Below are 21,800 nucleotides of genomic sequence, written 5' to 3'. Positions count from 1 at the left end.
AGAATCCGGGGTCGCCAACACCTGGGCACAAAGGTGTGGTTACGGCAATCCGTTGAGGCGAACCCAAAGGCTTTGTCATGACAGAGAGGTGAGAACAAACAAGGGAGTGTGGACAGAGGGAAGAGAACAATAATTTCCCAGAACATTCTGCCCCAAATAAGATGGCGGACCAGGCACGCCGAGGCACTTACAATCATATAGTCAAAGTTAAACATGGCTGTCATTCAGTGCAGTTGAATATAACCCACCGCACTGCGTTGCTTGCCGCGGGACCGCATGCCCGGCACCTACCACCCCTAACCTTGGGGCGGTGAGTGACAGGCAGGCCGCACCACGGTCAAGAATCAAGTCCCCGCTCCGGTCAGCATAAGGCAGGGCCGGGCTTATCCGACATACCGGACTAAGAAATGACGTCTGCCTAAACACAAACTCAGCTGGGGGAACAACGACCTCCGCAAGATGGCGGACCGGCCTGCCCAGGCTCATGTCCATAAAGAGTGAAACACGGTTGTCGGTCAGTACAACAGGGTATCATATTAAATATAACACAATAACAGAGGCTGCGGGATAGCACGCCCGACCCCCGCTGCCCCAAATTCATGAGGCGGCGAGAGTCAGGCCGCCACGACACAGCCGGGAACCGGGTCTCCATCCCGGTCAGTATCAATAACATCAAATTATAGCGCAGGTTGATCCCCTGCGGGCCATACACACAGTGCCGCCAAAAAGCAAGGCAAAGCATGTTTGGCCGGCAGGACAGAAAAATGACAACCACATTAATGGAGGAAAGGGTTAGTACCAGGTTAATAAACATTACATTCAGTTAAACGGCAAACTTATTCCAGATACAGCAAAACATGGCTTCCATGGCAGCCCACTCCTCAGAATATAGATCAGTCCCCGCTGCAGGTGAGCCAATACACAGGGTGAAAACATGCTAAAAGTACTCATCCATCAGCCGGGATCGTCTCGGACATCAGAAACGGCTCCAGGTCTCCCAGGCGGTCTGCGGGGAAGTACCTTGTTTCAAATGGGACGCAGCAGCGGCCCATCCCGGCGTACCTGAGAAAGTTGACTCGAGCGGTCAGTGTCTGCCGGTAAAAGCTACAGGGTGACCAAAATTTGCTTAAGCTCGTCTGCCGAGCTAGCCGAATAATATTTGTTATCCAGAGAGAATTGGAGCTTGAAGGGATATCCCCAGCGATATCTGATCTGGCGATTTTGTAGAACAGCCAGCAGGTTTCTCATGTTCCGCCGTTTCTGTATGGTGATCGGGGAAAGATCAGCAAAAATTTGATACTCGTGGCCCTGAAACTTAAGGGTTGATGCAGCTCTGGCCTTCTGGGACAGGGTTTCTTTGGTGGCATAGTAGGTGAGTTTCACCACTATATTTCGTGGCTTGCCATCTTGACGCTTAGGGCCGAGCGACCTATGGACCCGGTCCATCTCCAGCCTGTCTATTGGGAGACCCGGTGCCAGCTCTTGGAATAGGGCTGTAATGGCAGAGTTAAGGTCCTCGTAGGTCTCGGGCAGACCTCGTATCCGGAGGTTCCCCCGCCGTGCACGATTCTCGAAGTCCTCTAGACGAAGCATTGTAGAATCCAGGTCTGCTCTCATCGAGTCAAATTTGGCATCGTGCGCGTTCAGAACTTCAATGGTGTCGTCCATCTTAGTTTCCAGGACGTTCGTCCTGGCTCCCAGTTCGCGTATCTCTCGGGTAAGATCTCTCGACAGCTTAGAGTCGGTAAGTTGCAATTCTTGCTGTAAGAGCTGTTTAAATTTCTGCAGCAGAGAGGCATCTCTGGTGGTGAACTGGGGTTCAGGTAGCTGCGAACCGTCTTCTTGGGAGCCTGCGATGAGCTCAGGCGAGGCCTGTAGTTCGTCTTCAGAGACGGTTGACACGGCGGGCGAAGTTGCAAATTCAGGCGGGGGGGCAGGGACATAGGACTCCGGTGGTTTCAAGTCCTTTCGCCCCACCACACTCTTCTGAACCATGAACAATCCGGGCAGAAGATCCTCCGGAAGGAGAAGAAGGGTAAGAGAGCGAGGGGATTCACCTAGAATATTAGCTTTTTGTAGCTGTTGTGCCCAGGAGTCGCGGAGCTACCTCAGCATGCGGCCATCTTGGTTAGCAGCTCGCGAGCGGCATCGGAGCCTTTTTTCAGTTCATCTTGTGGGTGAGATTTGTTCAAATCTCACCCACTCTGCTGCAACTGCATTAGCGCTTTTCCACACGTAACGCAATTGCTGCGTATTTTCCATCCGGAATTGCGGATGGAAAATATGCAGAATACAGTAGCAGCAAAGTGGTTGATACTTGTCAAATCCTATCCACACGCTGTGTCAAATTTCTGACAAGAAGTTTACGTGCGGTGTCACTTCACTACATGTCGCTTCCTGCTGTGGAAAGTGGACCGAATCCCCAACATTGAGAAAAACAAAGCAAAATACGCACCATTTTCTGCAGCAATTCGAATAGGTGTGGAGAAGCCCTTATGCTGTGGATTTAGGGCTTATACACACACAATGTAATTGCTGCAGAAAAATTCTGCAGCAAGTCCGTTTGAAAGTCAAAGAATTTCCGCTGTGTCAAAAACGCACCATTTCCTGCGGTGTTTGCGGCAGAAAATGGTGCGTAAATATTTGCGTTTTTCTCAATGTTAGGAGTCATCCACTATGCTGCTACTGTATTCTGCGGTTTTTCTGGACAAATTGCCGGCCAGAAAAAACGCAGCAATTCAGGAGCGTGTGGACAAGCCCTTACCACAACGAAATCCATTGGTAAAATCTGCAGTATTTAAACTACGAGTGAAATACATACAACAGCTATAGCGCTCACACACATGTACACATCACATACACTATACACCGTGTTTCAAATTATTATGCTCATTGGATTTAAGTGTCATAAACATTTAATTATTAGTTTTTCAATTAAACTCATGGATGTTATTGTGTCTTAGGGCTCTTTGGATCATTGTAATCAATCTCAGACACCTGTGATAATTAGTTTGCCAGGTGTGCCCAATCAAAGGAAAACTACTTAAGAAGGACGTTCCACATTATTAAGCAGGCCACAGGTTTCAAGCAATATGGGAAAGAAAAAGGATCTCTCTGCTGCCGAAAAGCATGAAATAGTGCAATACCTTGGACAAGGTATGAAAACATTGGATATTTCAAGAAAACGTAAGCGTGATCATCGTACTGTGAAAAGATTTGTGGCTGATTCAGAGCACAGACGGGTTCGTTCAGATAAAGGCATAATGAGGAAGGTTTCTGCCAGACAAATTAATAGGATTAGGAGAGCAGCTGCTAAAATGCCATTGCAAAGCAGCAAACAGGTATTTGAAGCCGCTGGTGCCTCTGGAGTCCCGCGCACCTCAAGGTCCTCCACAGGTTTGCAAGTGTGCATAAAGCTATTAATCGGCCACCCCTAAAAAATGCTCACAAGCAGAAACGGTTGCAGTGGGCTCAGAAATACATGAAGACTAATTTTCAAACCGTGTTGTTTACTGATTAGTTCCGTGCAACCCTGGATGGTCCAGATGGATGGAGTAGTGGATGGTTGGTGAATGGCCACCATGTCCCAACAAGGCTGCGACGTCAGCAAGGAGGTGGCGGAGTCATGTTTTGGGCTGGAATCATCGGGAGAGAGCTGGTAGGCCCCTTTAGGGTCCCTGAAGGTGTGAAAATGACTTCTGCAAAGTATGTAGAGTTTATGACTGACCACTTTCTTCCGTGGTACAAAAAGAAGAACCGTGCCCTCCGTATGCAAAATTATCTTCATGCATGACAATGCACCATCTCATGCTGCAAAGAATACCTCTGTGTCATTGGCTGCTATGGGCATAAAAGGAGAGAAACTCATGGTGTGGCCCCCATGTTCCCCTGACCTCAACCCTATTAAAAACCTTTGGAGCATCCTCAAGCAAAATATCTATGAGGGTGGGAGGCCGTTCACATCAAAACAGAAGCTCTGGGAGGCTATTCTGACATCCTGCAAAGATATTCAAGCAGAAACTGTCCAAATACTCACAAATTCAATGGATGCAAGAATTGTGAAGGTGATATCAAAGAAGGGGTCCTATGTTAACATGTAACTTGGCCTGTTAAGTTTTTTTGATTGAAAGAGCTTTTGATTTCTGTAAATATGACCTCCTGATGCTGCAAATTCAACAAATTACCATTTTAGTTCTCTTTACAACCTTTAAAATGTTTTGATCTCTGTTGTGCATAATAATTTGAAACAGTGCATTTTGAGTTTTTTACTTCTAAAAAAAAATCTGTTATCATTAGGAGAGTTGTTCAATAAAATTTTCATTATACTCCAACGGTTGATGGCTTGAAGATTATACTGACTGTCATTTACATAGACTATTTAGGAAAATCAGCAAAAAATAAAATTTTATAATAATTCGGAACGCAGTGTATACACACACATGAACACATCACACACTATATATACACACTATATATACACACATGTACACATCACATACAGTATATATACACACACACATGTACACATCACAGACACACAAATATGCACATTACATGCACACATTATACACATATAAAATACACATTGTAAACACACATTCACTTTTATGTAGGATATTTGTGGAGGGAGTTCAGCAGGTTGATGGGGTGATGGTCTTCTCTCCAGCACTTCTCCTGCTCACAGCCCGATACAGTGCGCGCAGACAGTCTCCCCTTCCCTCCGTCACGTCCCGACTGGTAACAGCAGCAGGAGGAGGAGAGGTTGTGTGAAGAGCAGGGAAGGAGGGCTGGAGGGGGAGATTTTAGCGTAGCACAGGGAGATTTAGTAATAGCAGCACAGACCACGGCTATTACAGTCGGACAGCAGTTATTAGCTGCTGTGCCGGCCGCCCCCTTACAAATACTGTACCCTGCTGCCTGAGCCGACACTGATTGTTTGGATGGCCAGCAGACGGCCCACCGTTCAGTGGCCCATCTGGCATTTGCCAGAACTGCTTGATGGCCAGTCCGGCCCAGAATCTATCTATCATCTATCTATCTATCTATCTATCTATCTATCTATCTATCTATCTATCTATCTATCTATCTATCTATCTATCTATCTATCTATCTATCTATCTATCTATCTATCTATCTATCTATCTATCTATCCATGTGAAGAAATGATCGCAGCACTCCAAACAAAAATGTGGTTTATTGTTCCATGTTTCAAAGAATAAGCTACGTTTCAGTCCTCTCACAGAACGTTTTCAAGCTTGCCTGGAGGGGGCCCCAGTGCTAGTCTTGAAGTAATTGTACTTTCGTCTATAGCACGCAGGTACAAATACATGCATTAGTGCTGAATGGCCGGGCATGTTCCGTGCCTGACCATTCAACGCCTTACAATGACACTGATTGGCGGGGAAAAATGACTTGCCCCGCCAATCTGCGCCTTTCAACAACGCTAGCATCGCGACCGTGCTTGAAAGGCTCTGATTGACGGGGCAAGTCATTCTGCACCGCCAATCAGCGCCTTTCAATGACGCGCCGTTCAGCTCCAGCAGACCTGCTCAGAAGAGAGCAGATCTACATTGCCACCGGACGGGATCATGTGATTATGTAAATTTTTATTTTTTTTCTCTACTAAAACTGTGAGTGGCATTATCTACAGTGGGGGGGGGGCTCTATCTACAGGGGGGGACGTCTATATGTGGGGATGTGGGCCACTGTATACAGGGGGGGTCGGGTCTATATGTGGGCCACTATATACAGGGGGGTCTATATGGGGATCTGGGCCACTATATTCAGGGGGGTCTATATGTGGGGATGTGGGGCACTATCTACAGAGGGCTCTATATGTGTGGATGTGGGGCACTATATACAGGGGGTCTATATGTTGGGATGTGGGGCACTATCTACAGGGGGGTCTATATGTGGGGCACTATCTACAGGAGGGTCTATATATGGGGATGTGGGGCACTATACAGGGGGAGCTATATGTGGGGCACTATATACAGGGGGAGTTATATGTGGGACACTATATACAGGGGGAGCTATATGTGAGGTACTATCTACAGACACAGTGTATGGTACTATTATAATCAGGGACACAGTGTATGGCGCTATTATATTTAGAGGTTTTGAGAATTTTAACTTCGTTTATAGGTGCAGAAATGTTTTAAAAGTGAGAAGCTGAAGACATCTGAGCAGAAAACTGCATAAATGGGTCATGGCCGGGAGATGTCATCATAGAGGTCTGGACCGGAGGGAGAAGAAAAGAACTAGAATCTGAGACGTCACCGGTGAGTCACTTAATGTAAATGTTTATTCTGCCTCTAATCAGCACGGTAGTCACTGTATGATATGCAGCGAGATGATGGGTGGTATGATTTTTTTTTGTGAAACAGCATCTCCCAGCATATGCTTACTATTGTTTGGTCCATGCTGGGATCTGTAGTTTTACGCCGTACAAACCTATATGGCAGTGGTTGCACTAAATTGAGCTGTATTTGTTCTGGTGCTGCATACAGTGAAGGAAATAAGTATTTGATCCCTTTCTGATTTTGTAAGTTTGCCCACTGTCAAAGACATGAACAGTCTAGAATTTTTAGGCTAGGTTAATTTTACCAGTGAGAGATAGATTATATTTAAAAAAAAACAGAAAATCACATTGTCAAAATTATATATATTTATTTGCATTGTGCATAGAGAAATAAGTATTTGATCCCTTTGGCAAACAAGACTTAATACTTGGTGGCAAAACCCTTGTTGGCAAGCACAGCAGTCAGACGTTTTTGTAGTTGATGATGAGGTTTGCACACGTTAGATGGAATTTTGGCCCACTCCTCTTTGCAGATCATCTGTAAATCATTAAGATTTCGAGGCTGTCGCTTGGCAACTCGGATCTTCAGCTCCCTCCATAAGTTTTCGATGGGATTAAGGTCTGGAGACTGGCTAGGCCACTCTATGACCTTAATGTGCTTCTTTTTGAGCCACTCCTTTGTTGCCTTGGCTTTATGTTTCGGGTCATTGTCGTGCTGGAAGACCCAGCCACGAGCTATTTTTAATGTCCTGGTGGAGGAAAGGAGGTTGTCACTCAGGATTTGACGGTACATGGCTCCATCCATTCTCCCATTGATGCGGTGAAGTAGTCCTGTGCCCTTAGCAGAGAAACACCCCCAAAACATGTTTCTACCTCCATGCTTGACAGTGGGGACGGTGTTCTTTGGGACATAGGCAGCATTTCTCTTCCTCCAAACACGGCGAGTTGAGTTAATGCCAAAGAGCTCAATTTTAGTCTCATCTGACCACAGCACCGTCTCCCAATCACTCTCAGAATCATCCAGATGTTCATTTGCAAACTTCAGACGGGCCTGTACATGTGCCTTCTTGAGCAGGGGGACCTTGCGGGCACTGCAGGATTTTAATCCATTACGGTGTAATGTGTTACCAATGGTTTTCTTGGTGACTGTGGTCCCAGCTGCCTTGAGATCATTAACAAGTTCCCCCCGTGTAGTTTTCGGCTGAGCTCTCACCTTCCTCAGGATCAAGGATACCCCACGAGGTGAGATTTTGCATGGAGCTCCAAATCGATGTTGATTGACAGTCATTTTGTATGTCTTCCATTTTCTTACTATTGCACCAACAGTTGTCTCCTTCTCACCCAGCGTCCTACTTATGGTTTTGTAGCCCATTCCAGCCTTGTGCAGGTCTATGATCTTGTCCCTGACATCCTTAGAAAGCTCTTTGGTCTTGCCCATATTGTAGAGGTTAGAGTCAGACTGATTAATTGAGTCTGTGGACAGGAGTCTTTTATACAGGTGACCATTTAAGACAGCTGTCTTTAATGCAGGCACCAAGTTGATTTGGAGCGTGTAACTGGTCTGGAGGGGGCTGAACTCTTAATGGTTGGTAGGGGATCAAATACTTATTTCTCTGTGCACAATGCAAACAAATATATATCATTTTGACTATGTGATTTTCTGGTTTTTTTTTAAATATAATCTATCTCTCACTGGTAAAATTAACCTAGCCTAAAATTTCTAGACTGTTCATGTCTTTGACAGTGGGCAAACTTACAAAATCAGCAAGGGATCAAATACTTACTTCCTTCACTGTATATGTACTGAGCTTTGTTGTGGTGCTGTATATATTTAATAAGCTTTGTTCTAGTGCTGCATTTATGTACCGAGCTTGGTTCTGGTGTTTTATATATGTACTGAGCTTGCTTCTGGTGCTGTATATATGTATTAGCTTGGTTCTAGTGCTGCATTTATGTACTGATCTTGGTTCTGGTGTTTTATATATGTACTGAGCTTGCTTCTGGTGCTGTATATATGTATTAGCTTGGTTCTAGTGCTGCATTTATGTACTGATCTTGGTTCTCGTGTTTTATATATGTACTGAGGTTTGTTCTGGTGTTTTATATATGTACTGAGGTTTGTTCTAGTGCTGTATATATATGTACTGAGCTTTTTTCTGGTGTTGTATTTATGTATGAGCTTGAATCTAGTGCTGTATATATACACTACCGTTCAAAAGTTTAGGGTCAAATTTCCTTATTTTTGAAAGAAAAGCACAGTTTTTTTCAATGAAGATAACATTAAATTAATCAGAAATACACTCTATACATTGTTAATGTGCTAAATGACTATTCTAGCTGCAAACGTCTGGTTTTTAATGCAATATCTACATAGGTGTATAGAGGCCCATTTCCAGCAACCATCACTCCAGTGTTCTAATGGTACATTGTGTTTGCTAACTGTGTTAGAAGGCTAATGGATGATTAGAAAACACTTGAAAACCCTTGTGCAATTATGTTAGCACCGCTGTAAACAGTTTTGCTGTTTAGAGGAGCTATAAAACTGACCTTCCTTTGAGCTAGTTGAGAATCTGGAGCATTATATTTGTGGGTTCGATTAAACTCTCCAAATGGCTAGAAAAAGAGAGCTTTCATGTGAAACTCGACAGTCTATTCTTGTTCTTAGAAATGAAGGCTATTCCATGCGAGAAATTGCCAAGAAACTGAAGATTTCCTACAACGGTGTGTATTACTCCCTTCAGAGGACCCCACAAACAGGCTCTAACCAGAGTAGAAAGAGAAGTGGGAGGCCCCGCTGCACAACTGAGCAACAAGACAAGTACATTAGAGTCTCTAGTTTGAGAAATAGACGCCTCACAGGTCCTCAACTGGCAGCTTCATTAAATAGTACCGCAAAACGCCAGTGTTAACGTCTACAGCGAAGTGGCGACTCCGGGATGCTGACCTTCAGGGCAGAGTGGCAAAGAAAAAGACAAATCTGAGACTGGCTAATAAAAGGAAAAGATTAATATGGGCAAAAGCACACAGACATTGGACAGAGGAAGATTGGAAAAAAGTTTTATGGACAGACGAATCGAAGTTTGATGTGTTTGGATCACACAGAAGAACATTTGTGAGACGCAGAACAACTGAAAAGATGCTGGAAGAGTGCCTGACGCCATCTGTCAAGCATGGTGGAGGTAATGTGATGGTCTGCGGTTGCTTTGGTGCTGGTAAAGTGGGAGATTTGTACAAGGTAAAAAGGATTTTGAATAAGGAAGGCTATCACTCCATTTTTCAACACCATGCCATACCCTGTGGACAGCACTTGATTGGAGCCAATTTCATCCTACAACAGGACAATGACCCAAAGCACACCTCCAAATTATGCAAGAACTATTTAGGGAAGAAGCAGGCAGCTGGTATTCTATCTGTAATGGAGTCGCCAGCGCAGTCACCAGATCTCAATCCCATAAAGCAGTTGTGGGAGCAGCTTGACCGTATGGTACGCAAGAAGTGCCCATCAAGCCAATCCAACTTGTGGGAGTGCCTTCTGGAAGCATGGGGTGAAATTTCTCCCGATTACCTCAGCAAATTAACAGCTAGAATACCAAAGGTCTGCAATGCTGTAATTGCTGCAAATGGAGCATTCTTTGACGAAAGCAAAGTTTGAAGGAGAAAATTATTATTTCAAATAAAAATCATTATTTCTAACCTTGCCAATGTCTTGACTATATTTTCTAGTCATTTTGCAACTCATTTGATAAATATAAGTGTGAGTTTTCATGGAAACACAAAATTGTCTAGGTGGCCCCAAACTTTTGAACGGTAGTGTATGTATGAACTTGGTTCTAGTACTGTATTTATGTACTGAGCTTGGCTGTTTGACTGTATATATATATATATATATATATATATATATATATATATATACATACATATATGATATATATATATATATATATAATATATATATATATATATATATATGGGCTTGGTTGTGGTACTGTATGTATGTCAGAGATTGGTTCTGGAGCTGTAATTATTTAGGATATATCTATAATAACAAAATTGCAGGGCAGATGGAATTGTTCTCAATTCATTGTATATTTCATGGTAACCTGTCTGGTAATACATGACCTGACAATATTCCCCTGTATGTTTTTTCTCAGATGCAGCAAAATCTTTAAAATCCACTTTTAAAACGGTGCACACTATATGCTAAAAAGGGCGCACACTATATGCTAATTACTCATTAAAGGGTCATGGGGCGGTGACGCTATCCTGACGAGTCACATAGTCCTGCCTCCAAACCCACCTTTCCATGTTTGATTGACATCCCCTGGCTGATACATCTCCGAACAAGCTAAATTAGATTAATTATCTTTGCAAATCAACTTGATCTCTTTAAATTATAGATGGGTTTCACTTAGGATATTGTCCGCTTCTAGACAGGCTGTTTAAGTCTACTGGAAATTAAGTAAGGTTCCCCAGATTGAGGCAGTAATATCGCAGATAAATGATTACTGGTTTACCTATTCAGTCTAAATCTGCTCAGATGCTAGTTTAGATGGTCCCCATGGGTAAAACAAATTATACTTGTTTCAGAAGTCATATACTAGATGTTTAAACATACTCTATACCTTGTGATTTGTTGAAGGGAACAAGTGCCTTCCCTTAATGCAAATGCTTTTGTCACTCCCACTTTTTCCTTTTTTTAAAGTTTTTTTATTGTTGATGCGGTTTTCTTTTTTGGGGTTGACCAGGAAATGTAACATTTAAATGTTAAAATAATTTCTGCATTATACAGATCGTTCAATATAAATATGTACGGTTATTACAAAAAAATCTATCAAAATTATATATAAAAAAAAAAATAGAACCTAATGGGTTATTCACTCACCTGATCTAAAAAGCCACCCCCTATGGACAGGTAAGGCTGCGGGTAGGTAGCAAATATACTGGCTGTTTCCCTAGGACCCGTCACAGTGAAGTTTCCTTGGCAGTAATTATACAAAGCCTCTGTCAGACAAGAGAATTGCATTCTGGTCAATTACCGACGTGCCATGTTCCTTACTACCATAAGGGTGCTGTCACACACAGCAGAATTTGTTGCAAAAAATTCTGCAATTGAAAATCAGTTCCATTTATCTGAATGGAATCTGCAGAAACCTGCACACCTGCTGCTAAAACAACCACAACTTCATTGGAATGTAACTGATTTTAAGTCACAAAATTTTTTGCAAAAAAAAATTGCTGCATGTGAATCCATCCTAATACTGCCCCTTATGGTCAAAAATACAACTTCTATAATGCTGCTTCCTATTTAGAATAATATAACTACTATAAAACTAAGCCCTATGTACAAGAATATAACTAATATAATACTGCCCCTATGTACAAGAATATAACTACTATAATACTGCCCCCTGTGTACAAGAATATAACTACTATAATACTGCCCCTATGTACAAGAATATAACTACTATAATACTGCCTCTATGTTCAAGAATATAACTACTATAATACTGCCTCCTATGTACAAGAATATAACTACTGTAATACTGCCTCCTATGTACAAGAATATAACTACTATAATACTGCTCCCTATGTAGAAGAATATAACTACTATAATACTGCCCACTATGTAGAAGAATATAACTACTATAATACTGCTCTTTATGTAGAAGAATATAACTACTATAATACTGCTCCCTATGTACAAGAATATAACTACTATAATACTGCCTCCTATGTACAAGAATATAACTACTATAATACTGCCTCTATGTACAAGAATATAACTACTATAATACTGCTCCTATGTACAAGAATATAACTACTATAATACAGCTCCCTATGTACAAGAATATAACTACTATAATACTGCTCCCTATGTACAAGAATATAACTACCATAATACTGCCCCATATGTACAAGAATATAACTACTATAATACTGCTCCTATGTACAAGAATTTAACTACTATAATACTGCTCCCTATGTACAAGAATATGACTACTATAATACTGCCCCTATGTACAAGTATATAACTACTATAATACTGCCCCTATGTACAAGAATATAACTACTATAATACTGCCCCCTGTGTACAAGAATATAACTACTATAATACTGCCCCCTATGTACAAGAATATAACTACTATAATACTGCCTCTATGTACAAGAATATAACTACTATAATACTGCCTCCTATGTACAAGAATATAACTACTGTAATACTGCCTCCTATGTACAAGAATATAACTACTATAATACTGCTCCCTATGTAGAAGAATATAACTACTAGAATACTGCCCACTATGTAGAAGAATATAACTACTATAATACTGCTCTTTATGTACAAGAATATGACTACTATAATACTGCCCCTATGTACAAGAATATAACTACTATAATACTGCCTCCTATGTACAAGAATATAACTACTATAATACTGCTCCCTATGTACAAGAATATGACTACTATAATACTGCCCCTATGTACAAGAATATAACTACTATAATACTGCCTCCTATGTACAAGAATATAACTACTATAATACTGCTCCCTATGTACAAGAATATGACTACTATAATACTGCCCCTATGTACAAGAATATAACTACTATAATACTGCCTCCTATGTACAAGAATATAACTACTTTCCTGATCGTCTGTCGGCAGCACACAAATGAGAGGTTATCTCCCTAGATGTAATTAGAAGAGAACAGGTTAACAAGCAATAACCAATTAACTAGTAATGCAAGGACCTCCTATATAAGGCCCAGGGAAACCCCACCTCCTTGTATTTTTATTTCTCTTCATGTTTAGAAGATTACAGGTGGGACTCTTTTGGAGTCATTATTTCGTTTTTTTCTTCCTTCCTTCTTTATCTATCATGCCGGGCTGTATACCAGAAAAGTTTCAGGTCCCTCGGCCCGAAGAGCCATTATGCCCCTTTGGTTTTTTTATTTCTTTATTTTAATTTAAAAGTCTATGGCTGTGCTGCATCTGCTGCACCTGTGTGTGTCCAACTGGCATATTGGACACACAAATATACCAGTGTCCTGCTTAGGCAGCCGTACATGGTTTTCCCCTTCTCTACGCACTTCCTGGGAATCGTGCAAAGAAGGTGCCGGTGTTTGACCATCTGACTCCGGGCAAAGATGGCGCGGGCACGATCTCGCTTGCCGTAAGATTATGCCATCTAAGGTAAATCCCTTGCTTGTTTCCGTGTGCGGGATGTAGTCGCAGTCTGGGCTTGGACGCGCGCATACATGGGATTTCGGAGGATATTTAAACTTTGGCGCTAAGTGTTTGATTACACCATTGCCTAAGCAGCAGAATCCTCGGTTCCTGCCACGTGAGTAGTGTACCTATGAGAGTCTGATGGTCATCTGTGGAAAAAGTTTGATATATTTACTGTGGGTACTATACGTTATAAACAGCGGCTATTGCTCTTTTGTTACCAAAACTCTTATGGTATGTGCACACGGTGAGAGGCTTTTACGGCTGAAATGACAGACTGTTTTCAGGAGAAAACAGCTGCCTCGTTTCAGCCGCAATTCCTCCTCCTCGCATTTTGCGAGGCTTCTCTGACAGCCGTAAATTTTGAGCTGTGCTTCATTGAGTTCAATGAAGAACGGCTCAAATTACGTCTGAAAGAAGTGTCCTGCACTTCTTTTGACGAGGCTGTATTTTTACGCGTCGTCGCTTGACAGCTGTCAAACGACGACGCGTAAATGACAGGTCGTCTGCACAGTACGCCGGCAAACCCATTCAAATGAATGGGCAGATGTTTGCCGACGTATTGTAGCCCTATTTTCAGACGTAAAACGAGGCATAATACGCCTCGTTTACGTCTGAAAATAGGTCTTGTGAACCCAGCCTTAGTCTATACTTGCTGAGTTTGGTTTTCTGGGCTCTATTTCCACTTCTATGTTGCATGTTGATTGCAGGTGTTGCCTCATTATCCTAATGGCTCTCTATCTCTGTTTTCTGCTAGACGTTCTCCTCCAGACATGTCAGTGGATAGAGAAAACCTAGACATAGAATATGTGAGAAATGCAGCCAGCCCGTGTCTGAAGACGCAGCATTAAATAGGTGTTCTATATGTTGTGACACAGAGGAACAGGATCCTCAGAGGGCTGAAGCCCAATCCTTCTTGTCTTGGTTTAAAGTGCAACTTTCCTCCACATTTGAAGGGGTTAAAACTTCTCATAAAAAGATATCTTTCTTCTCAAGAAAGAGAATTTTACCCCCTCTCATTAAAGCGGTAAAAGCCACTATGGAGTCTAAAAATACCAAAGGATAAGTGTAAAAAAGACCCAAAGGATAAGTGTAATAAAGAGCCGCTCTTTTACTTTCCTATCACTAAAGATAAAGGTCTTCCTGGCCACTGTCCTCACTGAGTGTTTACAGAGAGAATGGGCTAATCCTGGAAAGAGATTTGAGCAAAGTGCAAGGTTTAAATCCAAGTATAAAATGTATTCTCATTATGTGGGACTCTGTACCAAAAATGGATGGCAAGTGCTCTAAAGAATCCATATTCCCATCAGCAGATTCTACCCTGCACCAGACCCTATGGACAGTAAGGCTAATGGGTTATTTAAAAAAAAAAAAAAAAAAAATCATATTTATCTGCAGCTGCTTCATGTAAAGTGGCTTTCTCTGCAGTTCCGTGGCTAGAGCCATACGTGTGTGGTTAAGCCAGTTAACCCAAGATTTAGAGGATGGGGTGCCTAGAGATGACACTTTGGAGTCACTACCTCTCATGAAAAATGAGTCTGAATTTCTTTGTGATGCTCCACTTGATATTATTAAAAATTCATTTAAAGCAATGACTGCCGCTAATTCAGCCAGAAGAGCCCTATGGCTAAAATTCTGGAATGGGGATATTCCTGCAAAGACAAATTGTTGTAATTTGCCTTTTCAGTCAGGTAATCTGTTTGGTCCATAGTTGAAAGCTCTTGTGAATGGGAAGGGTCACTCCTTTCCTCAAACGAAAATACCTAATCCCAGTTTTAGGTCCTTTTCGTTTTCAAAAGAAAGAGGTCCCCAAAATTCAGAAAGAATTCCAGAATAAGCAGTGGCGGTCCAGACCTCGCCAAGACAACCCGGGTAACTTAAAAAAGAAGCAGAACCCAAAACCCAATGATTTATGACGCCATAGCTGTAAAAGCGCAGGTGGGAGGAAGACTACATCTTTTTTTGTCCATTTGGTCAAAGACCTCCTCAGTCCTCAGACGAATGGGTGTCCTCCACAATTCAAAGGGGGTACTCCCTAGAATTCAAACGCTTCCCCCCCCCCCGTACAAATTTTTCATCAATCAAGCAACTCCAGTATTGATAGATCTGGTTCAAGAATTTATAAAGAAAGGAGCCTTGGAATTGATCCCATCCAAACAAAAAGGGAAATGACTATATTCCACAATTTTTTTCTTGTCCCAAAACCAAGGAAAAAATAAATAAATAAATAAAAAATGGCGCCTAATTATAGATACACATTACATATCTAAACAAGTTCTTGAAAAAAATAATAATAATTAATTCTAGATGGAAACTATTCGATCTGTCCTTGCCAATCTTCAAAAAGACCGTTTATGGCATCCATAGATCTAACAGATGCATATCTACATGTTCCCATCTTACAAAGCCACCGGAAATATCTCAGGATAGCCATCCAGAACAAGTCACAAACTCTTCACTACCAATTCAAGTGTCGCCTGTTCGGCTTCACCACAACACCTCGGGTGTTCACCAAAATTGTGGTAGTTCTCACTGCAGCTCTTCATCTCCAAGGGGTAACAGTGTTTCTATATCTAGGCGACTGTAATGTCGGGGTAGGGAGACAGACAAGTGAGCCCTAATCTACCTGCCACTCAGTCCCTCCCTACTTGCAACGACCCGTCCTAGGCGACGGGGTACAACTGGGCGACGGTCCCAACACTCAATAGGTGCACGACAGACAAACAGATAAGGGTACAAGAAGCCAGGGAAATGGGGAAGTTGCCCACGGGAACACCGTGAGCAACAAGAGTAGTGAACGAGCCGAGTCAAACCAGGAGATGAGCGAGGTACAAAAACGCAGAGCAGAAGAGTGTTCAGTAAAGCCAAGGTCAATCACAAGCAGAGGATCAGTAGTTCAAGAAGCTGCAGCAGGGGGCCAGTAAACCAGCAGAGAAGAATCACAAGCAAAGGAGGAACAGAAAAGGCAGGTATAAATAGACAGAGGGCGGGAGCTAGCTCCGTCTGGCCAGGCTGTGATAGGCTCTCCCACTCCTAAGCCTGCCATCCTGGGTGGTGGAAGATGGAGTCAGTCTCACAGACAAAGAAGCAGGTGCAGACTGATTACCTATGGGCGTCGACACAGAAGTTGTGTCTGGCAGATCCTTTACAGCGACTGGCTGATTGTCTCCACCTCCAAAGAAGATCTAAGTCTCCATGTTCAAGTGACTCTGAGAGCTCTGGAAGATCATGGGTTCCTGATAAATCAGGAGAAATCTCAACTCACTCCGGTCCAGGAGATAAAGTTCTTAGGGTTCTTGATCAACTCTAAATTTATATCCCTAAGATTATCTGTAGAAAGGAGAAGGAGAATTGTGACAGAAGTGACTGACTTAATCTCAGACCGCAGAGTCACTATCCGGTCACCCATGAGGGTACTGGGGCTGTTAACATCATCCATAGACGCAGTTCCCTGGGTCAGAGCCCACATAAGATGTTTACAATCGAACATACTGGCCCTATGGAACAACAACCTGACTAGTCTAGATAAAGTCATCTCTCTCTCCACACCATGAGAGCTCTACAATGGTGGCTAAATCCCCTCAGACTTTCCTCAGGCAGAACTCTGACTCCTCATTCTCAGGTGACTCTCACAACGGATGCATCCTCTTTGGACTGGGGTGCTCATGTAGAAAATCATTAGATCCAACAGTTATGGTTACCTCAGGAGAAGTCTCTTTCATCCAACCTAAGAGAATTGAAAGCGGTCAAGCTAGCACTTCATCATTTCCACTCTGTCCTTCATAATCTCAATGTCCTGGTCCAGACAGACAACCTGGCATCAGTCTACTATATAAACAAACATGGTAGCACGAGGAGTCATCAACTTTCCAAAGAGTGCAGAGCTATAATGACATGGTCCGAATCCAATCTTCTGAATATTCTGCAGTTCATATCCGGGGTTCTCTGAAAGCAGTCTGGCTAAGTCGGAACACTCTACATTCAGGCGAATGGAGCCTGAATCCAGAGATATTCAGACTGATCACCATGAGGATGGGTGTACCAGATCTAGACGTGATGGCATCATGGGACAACACGAAAACAAACATTTATTTTTGTTCTCTGTCCCCAATAGGTCACACAGTAGCCATAGACAGTCGATCAGTTGGTCCAACAAGTTGATCTATGTCTTCCTGCCTCTTCCTCTAATTCAGAAACTCCTCAGGAAAATCTTAGATGAGAAAGCAGAAGCCATCACAGTGATACCCTTCTGGCCACGCCGGGCTTGGTTTCCTCTTGCATTATATATTTCGAGAGGCAGATTGTGGAAACTGCAAGCCCATCAAGACCTCCTCATCCAGAAAGGTTACTTTCACCAACAGGTCTGCAACTTACATCTGACTGTTTGGAGACTGTTTTAAGGACTCCCGCTCAATCAGGCCTGTCAGAAGTGGTCATTAAAACACTACTTGCGGCTAGAAAACCAGCCACCATTTCTGTGTACAATAGAGTCTGGAATATCTATAAAAACTGGTGTGTCTCAAACTCCGTCTCTATGGACTTTCTCGCATCCCTTCTTCAATTTCTCCAAGAAGGTTTCAACAAAGGCCTTAAATACAACACTCTGAAGGTGCACTTCACAGCCATAAATGCTCAATTAGAATCAAAATTTTCTAATCCGGCTCTGAACCGTAGATTCTTCAAAGCTATAAGAAATCTAAAACCTGAGGTTCATAATCCTGTTCCTTCATGGGACTTGTCCTTGGGCCTCCAAGCATTAACTGGTCCTCTGTTAGAACCCATTCTCCAAGCTAGCCTGAAACACATATCCTTCAAAACTCTATTCCTAGTGGCAATCACTTCGGTAAAGAGAGTAAGAGAACTGCAGGCCCTGTCATGCAAAGAGCCATATCTTCGTATATTACATGACTGCATCATCCTTCAAACTCTTCCAAATTTCAGACCTAAAATTCCTTCTGCGTCACACGTTGAATAGGAAATCATCCTAGCTGTCTTTTTTTCCTGAACCAGAATTGGATCATCAAACCTCTCTACATATTCTGGATGTAAAAAGAGCAGTGCTCTCATACCTTCAGACAACTCAACCATTCAAAATCCTTATTCTTACAATTTCATGGCAAAGCCAAAGACCAGTGAAGCTACCCAGGCTAGATGGATAAAAGACACCATCAGTCTGTTATTCTCTGTCCGGGCAGACTTGTCCGATCCATGTAAAAGCTCACTCCACTCGTTTTTTTGCAACCTCATGGGCAGAATTTGGTTGTTTGCCCTTAGAACAGATCTGCAAAGCAGCAACTTGGGCATCACCTTCAACCTTCATCCTTCACTATAGGTTGGACGTTTCTGCTCCCGCGGGTTCAGCCTTTGGCAAAATGGTGTTAAATAAAGCGACTGGATCTCCCACCCCATAAACATTGCTTTAGAAATCTCATTTGTGTGCTGCCGACGGATGATCAGGAAAGCTGAAATTTGCTTACCGAAATTTTCATTTCCTGGAGTCCGGAGGCAGCACAGCTTCCCACCCTAATTAATTATTTTAATACCATACAAGGAGTTGGGGTTTCCCTGGGCCTTATATAGGAGGTCCTTGCATTACTAGTTAATTGGTTATTGCTTGTTAACCTGTTCTCTTCTAATTACATCTAGGGAGATAACATCTCATTTGTGTGCTGCCTCGACTCCAGGAAATGAAAATTTCGGTAAGCAAATTTCAGCTATAATACTGCCCCCTATCTACAAGAATATAACTACTATAATACTGCCCCTATGTGCAAGAATATATAACGGCTATAATACTGCCCCTATATACAAGAATATAACTACTATAATACTATCCCCTGTGTAGTAGAATATAACTACTATAATACTGCTCCCTATGTAGAAGAATATAACTACTATAATACTGCCCCTATGTACAAGTATATAACTACTATAATACTGCCCCCTATGTACAAGACTATAACTACTATAATACTGCCTCCTATGTACAAGAATATAACTACTATAATACTGCCCCCTATGTACAAGAATATAACTACTATAATAATGCCCCTTATGTACAAGAATATAACTACTATAATACTACTCCCTATGTACAAGAATATAACTACTATAATACTGCCCTCTATGCACAAGAATATAACTACTATAATACTGTCCCCTATATACAAGAATATAACTACTATAATACTCCCTATGTACAAGAATATAACTACTATAATACTGCTCCTATGTACAAGACTATAACTACTATAATACTGCCTCCTATGTACAAGAATATAACTACTATAATACTGCCCTATGTACAAGAATATAACTACTATAATACTGCCCCTAAGTACAAGAATATAACTACTATAATACTGCCCCTATATACAAGAATATAACTACTATAATACTGCTCCTATGTACAATAGTATAACTACTATAATACTGCTCCTATGTACAAGACTATAACTACTATAATACTGCCTCCTATGTGCAAGAATATAACTACTATAATACTGCCCCCTATGTACAAGAATATAACTACTATAAAACTGTCCCCTATGTACAAGAATATAACTACCATAATACTGCCCCCTATGTACAAGAATATAACTACTATAATACTGCCCCCTATGTACAAGAATATAACTACTATAATACTGCCCCCTATGTACAAGAATATAACTACTATAATACTGCCCCATATGTACAAGTATATAAATATTATAAAACTGCTCCTATGTACAAGAATATAACAACTATAATACTGCCTCCTATGTACAAGACTATAACTACTATAATACTGTCCCCTATGTACAAGAATATAACTACTATAATACTGCCCCATATGTACAACTATAGAAATATTATAAAACTGCTCCTATGTACAAGAATATAACTACTTTAATACTGCCTCCTATGTACAAGAATATAACTACTATAATACTGTCCCCTATGTACAAGAATATAACTACTATAATAATGCCTCCTATGGACAAATATGTGTGAATTTATTTATCCTTTCACCAGTACATGCAGCATTAATAGTTAGCATTTTCGAGAAATAGCTAATTTTAGCCAATTAATAATATTCATGCTTTCAATCTTCAGAAGGTTCATACCATAGTATAAAAAGTATATAATCACAGCAGCCAGGAATGCTCCAGCGATTTGGGAAATCATGTAAATTGGGAGTTTTTTCCACGGAAGCTTTCCCAGGATGCAGTTGGTTAGCGACACAGCACAGTTCATGTGAGCTCCTGAAACAACCATAAATATTGTCAGGTAACTTATTTTACTGCAAGATCTATCCCATTAATTATGATTTTATAAATATATATACTAGTGTGTATATGTATATGTATATATATATATATATATATATATATATATATATAAAATTCCTGGTAAAGGTTCCAAGAGATTGTAACGTATCAGTATTACTTCCTTCACTTGGTTGACATTGGGGCTCATAACAACAAAAAAGATCCCATGTTTTATTTTTTGATTGCTATGAGGTCCATTGATCCTATGACAACACTAAAGTACCATAGCACAGAGGGATCAATTGTTGTAATGGGGACACAGACACAGAAGCTCTTCTCAAAGGAGGCCTGTGACTTCAACCTATTGTAATTGAACACAGAAAGATTATTTTTGTCACATTCTTAAAGGGGTAGTCTGGTTTAGAAACCAACTATTAGGGAATTGAATTCTAAGTATATAAAGGCGGTCAGTGGCGTAGCTATAGGGGTTGCAACGGTTGCAACTGCGACCGGGCCCCTAAGCCTGGGGGCCCCCCCCCCCGATGCCACACAGCGCTGACCGTGCTGGTCCCACTTCCAACTGAATCTGCTTCCGCAGGACACACATTCAGTTGGGTTCAATGCTGGAGCCTTGCTCCAGCATTCACTGTGCCGCGAGCGGCTCAGCGCAGGCAGGCCTTATGTAGTGACTTCATTGCGCCTGTCTGCGCTGAGTCACTCACAGCGCAGAGGATGAGAAGGATCTCCTCTACTCGTGGGAACGGGGGAAGGTAAGTAATTATGTTATTATTTTTCTATTAGGTACATACATTATACTGGGTATGGGAGGGGGGACTCACATGGTAGCTGCCGAGGGGGCATTATACTGGGTATGGGACAGCTAAGGGGGGCATTATAATGTATGGGACAACTATGGGGGGCATTATACTTTATGGGGGCATTATACTGTGTGGGGCATTATACTGTATGTAGCAGCTATGGAGAGCATTATACTGTATTGGTCGCATTATACTGTAT

General features: G+C 41.8%; 1 protein-coding gene across 1 annotated transcript in view; it reads right to left on the bottom strand.

Annotated features, from left to right (window-relative positions):
• Positions 1-21,800, bottom strand: part of LOC142746868 (aquaporin-7-like) — a 95,378-nt gene that overhangs the window by 29,473 nt on the left and 44,105 nt on the right. Inside the window, exons 3-4 of the mRNA XM_075854947.1 lie at positions 20,640-20,777; positions 11,184-11,302 (exon numbers count right to left, since the gene is read on the bottom strand). Of these exons, the coding sequence (XP_075711062.1) occupies positions 11,184-11,302; positions 20,640-20,777 (257 nt within the window). The remainder of the gene's footprint in view (positions 1-11,183; positions 11,303-20,639; positions 20,778-21,800) is intronic.

Source organism: Rhinoderma darwinii, chromosome 1 (assembly GCF_050947455.1).
Source record: "Rhinoderma darwinii isolate aRhiDar2 chromosome 1, aRhiDar2.hap1, whole genome shotgun sequence".
Lineage (NCBI taxonomy): Eukaryota > Metazoa > Chordata > Amphibia > Anura > Rhinodermatidae > Rhinoderma > Rhinoderma darwinii.
The sequence above is the reverse complement of the archived record's forward strand: the minus strand, read 5'-3'. Positions and strand labels throughout refer to the sequence as shown.